The following is a 5,622-nucleotide window of genomic DNA, read 5'->3' as shown; positions in this document are numbered from 1 at the left end:
TGAGGGAGGGTGTGTGTGTTAGGCAGATATCTGTCATGTCTGCTGGATCCTCATCCAGTGGAGCTGCTGGTCCGTTATAGACCTCCTCTGCTCTTCAATATTTGTCACATAACATTACTTTAGGATTGTTTTTATGATTAATTTATCAATTTTAGTGTTTCCTCAGTTTGTAGGTCTCTAATGTGAAGTGTGCTAAACAACACACATATGCATATCAGGCCTACTGTGGATGATTATGGACTATTGTGGCAGTAGATTATTGCTCTGAGTGGATTATTGTTAACTCTGCTGAGCTAGTTGCGTCTTTCTTTTCCACATTTATTAGAATATTTATTGTGACAATATAATTTGAACACATTTGCCTACATTCCTACAGTTTAGTTATGTTTTTGATGTATTACTTTGTTTTATTCAAAAGAATCATAATAACACAAATTAAAGTTAAAGTGAACTATACTATATAGAACCGTTAGTTCTGCCCACAGAATATAAGTTAAGACCAAATCATCAGTTAAGCAAGTAGTTCACTTTGTAATACTCTGTGAAATATAAACTAAGATATTCCTTCAATATCGCATAAAGCTCATCAGTCATTTATCTTTGTTTTATAACTCTTTGAAACTGCTTAAAAGTGGCAACTTTGAAATTGGGTGCATGCTTTAAAGGGACACTGTGCTGTATATTGCAAGGTTTAAAATAAAAACAGATTATGAATTTCTCCATTAGTGTAACATAACTCAATTATATAGTATGAATATTTGCTTAGGATCTGTTTTGCTTGGTAACCTGAGGAGTTTGGTCTTTGCAGGAGCAATTCTGAAGTATTTTGGAGCCGCAGAACAGGAAGCAGCACTGCCGCCTTCAGCACCAGAGATTGGCAAGCAGCTCTCATATGCTGGCAATGAAGCAGAAAATTTGAGGAGGGGCTTAGGGTAGATCTGCTTAAAACTAAAGACTCAGATGATACTGATAATCATCACAAAGTGGTGTGATTGTGTTATATAGTTCTGTATGGTTCCTTTAAAGCATTGTTTTTATTGCTGGTTTGTTTTCATTGTTGCATTTTTATAGTATGCTGGTTTATTGTGTTGGTCCTGAAGGGCTTGTGTTACATTTGAAAGGTTCCTTACTACCTCAACTATATTATTCTTGTTAGTTTTTTTGTTTTTATTGTTTGCAAATTGATATGGATGCTGGCTCATTGTGATTTTCTTTTCTAAGTAATAGCCTATTTTATTTTCTCTACAACTTTAACTTCAGTTTTGGGTGTATGCATGTTATATTTTTAATGTCACCTTAAAATAAAATAAATTTGAGGAACACACCATCAGTTTCATTTATTGACCTATCAAGGATCCCTATTGTTTACCTTGTATTATCATTTTCTATCAGTTCAACTTACTAGTGTGGGTCCAATTAAGATGTTTGATTTTAATTTGAGAGAGGTTTTCACGACTCTAGCCTGTTTTCCTCTTAAAATGTAGCTAATAGATTGTTGCATCTTTATGGATCACCCAAAAGGGTTAGGAATCTATCCATCGTAGTTTGACATAATAGGGGCCCCCAAACAGCATCTTGCATAGGGCCCCCAAAAAGACAGAAACGGCCCTGGGTGTTACATTGTGATGCTGCTATGTGTTATGGGTATTGTAATGGTAATACAAAGTTAAACTGCCAAAAACAAAAGTTTTTTTTTGTTTCCTGCTTGTATTGAAGTGCTGATTAAAACAACCCTGCATTTTTTCTTTCTTACTTTTTAACAAGGAGGGCGAACGTGAGGACCACACAGACCAAACCATGAAGGTGCTACTGACCCATAATCCCACAGCCGAAAAGGATCCAGCAGACGTGTCTATTGTGATAGAGGGCAACCAAGTGCTGAACACACGTGGAAACTGAACCAAGGCTTGTGTGTCGTTGATGGGATAGATCTACGCCCTCAACCTTGAGTATCCCAAGAAGCTCAAGTACACCTTTGAAGTATTTCAGAAACTTTTTTTGGAGCTTGACGGAGCAAAACTAATCAAGAAGGTACGAGCCTCAAAAGTAATTAGCTAATGATGAAATGTGTGCACCAAGGCTGGATTACCCAATGGGCTTTATGGGCACAGGCCCAGGGGCCCACGTGCACCTGGGGCCCAACGAGCCTCGTTGGGCCGAGCCAGCGCCTCCGGCAAAAAAAAAAAAAAAAAAAGACATGATTTTTGTAGGTTTAATATCACGGGGTCGGCGAATGGCGAATTTAAGTTGCACACAGTGAAAGAACTACACTCTAAGTTATTTTAAAACCGATTATTGTCACGTAATGCGCCAGGGGTCTGCGGCGATGTCGGCAACCCACCCGTCATCCCTTTCAAAGGCTGCAACAGGCGACTCATCGAACCGGGGTGTAGTTAGTTTCAGGTTGGATATTCGGCGGATATCTCACAAGTAGTCACCATTTAAAGGGTTATTTTTCAAAATGTTCTTCCGGTGGGGCATGCCCCCTGACCCCCCTAGTGTTGCTGGGTTACCGACTCAGGGCACCACTGCAACAAAAAAATCTAGGGGAAACACTGTCTCCAGTTTACTAATACAACCTGCTTACTCTATAAACCAGCAGCGGGACACCGCCGCAGAATGCATATAGGGGAAACACTGGTGTGTGTGCGTGTTTGTATGCGGGGGGGCCATCCAAGAATTGTTCCCAGGGGCCCCTGCCCTCTTGATCCAGGCCTGGTGTGCACCCAAGTTCAGGCACAGAGCGACTGTTTCCTTCTCCATCCCATAAGGCTTTTGGGTCGGGAACTTACTGTGATTGAGCCTCATGTGTGTTGGTGCTGAGTGATGCTCACTGTGTAATGCGATTGGCCAAATTCATCTCCAAACTAGCAGTATCCTATTGACACTTTTCTACATTCAAACAACGCATACTATTTTCGTGGGTCCCTGTTTCTCAAAAGACACGGACTAATTGGGTGAACATGGTGTGCACTCAGTCCGTTTCTGGCTAGGGCTCTCTTGTTTTGCTTTTGCTTTTGACTTTTAGTATTAGTAATATTGGATGCCAACCCCTTCTCTTTGCACTGGCTATGGCTCAAGTGAGGTTCTAATGGAGATTCTAATTTTGGGTTATGACGTCAAACAAATTGATGAATAGAAAACCGATGGATGACCTTTAATAATAATGACTTCCCCTGAAGGAGAAAAATGAACTGATCATTCTGTTGGAGTTTATGGACAGGAACATGCACACTGAACCAGATGTGACTGATTGGAAATGTACCTCTGTGATGAAGCATGTGTACTCTCTAAATTAGATCTATAGCATGAGCAATACATTGCAAATATACACATTGAGTTGAAAATATGCATATAATTAAGCGGGGTGCTTCTGTACTTCATTTACTATACCTTTATTATTATTATCAATCGTAAATAGCCCAAACTCAAACATTTAGTGTTCTCGAAACATTTTGGGATCCAGTTGTCCAGTTTGACTGTTTGTGTTTGATAAAAACAAACAAACTGAAATCCACAATTGAAGTGTTCAAGAAACTTTTGTTTCAGTTGTATATGCAGAGTGAAGAGGGTGCCTTGTACCTCCTTTCTTTATCTTTTGAACATTTGGTCAATTAAAAAAAAAATGACATGATCAATATCATCTCCTGTGTCTGACAGTATTATTTTAAGTAAAGCTAACCTTCCCTGAATGAGTAACGGTTAATAAGCCATGTTGTGCAATTATTATTCATAACTATTAAGTAGGCGAGAATTAATATTACTCACTTTTTATAAGCAATCACTTGTGTAATGTATTGAAAAATGCTATGTAGACTTCACATCATTTCTTTTAGTGTGCCATAGTTGTTAAATTTGGGTACAAGTCACTCAAAACATGTGTTGAAATCTACTGAAACAAACAGTGCAAATTGTTGCCTCGCGTTTGTTGAGCAGATTCTGTAGGTTGCTTCTTACACATGTAAGTGTGCATGCGTTTAAAGACTGTGTGTGAGGGGGCTGACTGGTCATGTTATAGCTTGCCAGGGGTGCTGAAAGGAGCAGACCTCTTAGGCTCACAAGAAAGTGAATGATTGGAACTTCACATTGTATTCACAACAAAATGTCAACCACACATTCGATGACGATCACGGAGGAGCACAACCTCACCGAGCAGTGCGACTGGCTCAGCGAGGAGAACCGAACTGACCCGCGCGTAACCGAGCGGTTGGACGCTGCCGGCTGCCTCTTCCTCTCCATCCTGCCCTATGGCCAGGCAGTTCCAGCGGCGATATGCATATTTGTGTTGCTCACTCTTTTCTCACTGCTGGTTAACGGATTTACCATGTTCGGACTGGGACGGTCGGACGACCTCTCTTGGGAGCCACGCGTTGCTTTCTTCAAGAATCTGATTTTGAGTGACCTCCTGCAGACTGTCACCTTCGCCCCGTCGGTCATCCACGCACTAGTTCAACGCCGAACCGTGGCGTTTGGCCTCTGGTGTCGCGTCCAGTACCTCGTGGGGACAGCCAGCATTTTCTCCAGCCTCTTCACCATCACGTGCATGGCGCTGGAGCGCTATATCTACGTGTGCCACGCCATCCGGTACCTGGTCATCCTCACGCAGGTGCGCCTGCGGCTGGCCCTGACCCTCATTTGGGTTTACGCCATTACCACCGCCACCATCACCACGGTGCTGCTGCACACAGGAGCAGAGCAAAATAATCAACCGTTCATCAGGGGACTCTTGTGCGAGCCAGACACGGTGGAGCAGCACATGGGTTTCCCCCGTGTCCCTGCCGTCTTTCGCAAAATCTTTGGCTTCGCTACTCTGCTGATGTGCCTGCTGATCTACATTTTCTCCTACTTCAGAATGTACCAGGACGCGCTCAACGCGACGATGCCGTTCAACGCTGTCAACACCGCAGCACGCAAAACTGTGTTGTTCTACTGCGGCATGCTGCTGCTGCAGCTGCTCCCGCTGCTCCTCAAAGTCGCCTCGGACGCGCTGTTGGAGTTTGAGAGTGCAGCGACACCGGCAGCCGTGACCGTGTTCCACATATCCTTGGCGATGACGCTTTTAGTGCCACCGTGCATCAACCCGCTGGTGTACGGGCTAAGGAACGCGGAGATGAGGCAGGCGCTGCTCAGGCCGTTCCAGCGTTGGATGGAGAGGAGGCGCACGGATGAGTGACAGTGTGGAACCTCAGTGCCCAGTGGGATGTTTTACATGCAGTGCAGGGAGATTAATTTATATCGCACACATACCCAGAGGCAACACTACATAATGAAAAGGGATGCAAGTCAGCTGGAATAATCTATGCTTGTATGGATACACAACAATACACAACAAAAACTACCTCACAAATGTGCATTCTATGGGAGTGGGACTGTATAGTCATCACTCCTATCCTGACACACTGATGCAAAAGCTGCTAAAATCAGGTAAATTGAAATGAGGAAATGCAGTGTCAGTTAGTATGTCTGTTTACAATGACATTTTTTTTATTATTATTGCTTAGCCCACTGCTTTACATTTGTTTAACTTTAGGTGGACTATGAAGTTTTTGGTAAGAAATTTTAATGAGAAGTGAAAGATCTTCATTGACTGATTTTTTTTTCTGCCTAAACAAATTAAATAAT

General features: G+C 42.6%; 1 protein-coding gene across 1 annotated transcript; it reads left to right on the top strand.

Moving 5' to 3' along the window:
* Nucleotides 1–4,120: 4,120 nt before the first annotated feature.
* LOC115584387 (olfactory receptor 14I1) lies at nucleotides 4,121–5,173 on the top strand. The gene has a single exon (XM_030421778.1). It carries the CDS (start codon nucleotides 4,121–4,123, stop codon nucleotides 5,171–5,173), a length of 1,053 nt encoding a protein of 350 aa, XP_030277638.1.
* Nucleotides 5,174–5,622: the final 449 nt, after the last annotated feature.

The sequence above is a fragment of the Sparus aurata genome, chromosome 7 (assembly GCF_900880675.1).
Source record: "Sparus aurata chromosome 7, fSpaAur1.1, whole genome shotgun sequence".
NCBI lineage: Eukaryota > Metazoa > Chordata > Actinopteri > Spariformes > Sparidae > Sparus > Sparus aurata.
Note: the sequence above shows the minus strand (reverse complement) of the source record. Positions and strands in the feature narration are given on the sequence as shown.

What these genes read in the sequence shown, in the direction of transcription:
- LOC115584387 (XM_030421778.1), top strand. Translation starts at nt 4,121, where the DNA reads ATGACGATCACGGAGGAGCACAACCTCACCGAGCAGTGCGACTGGCTC.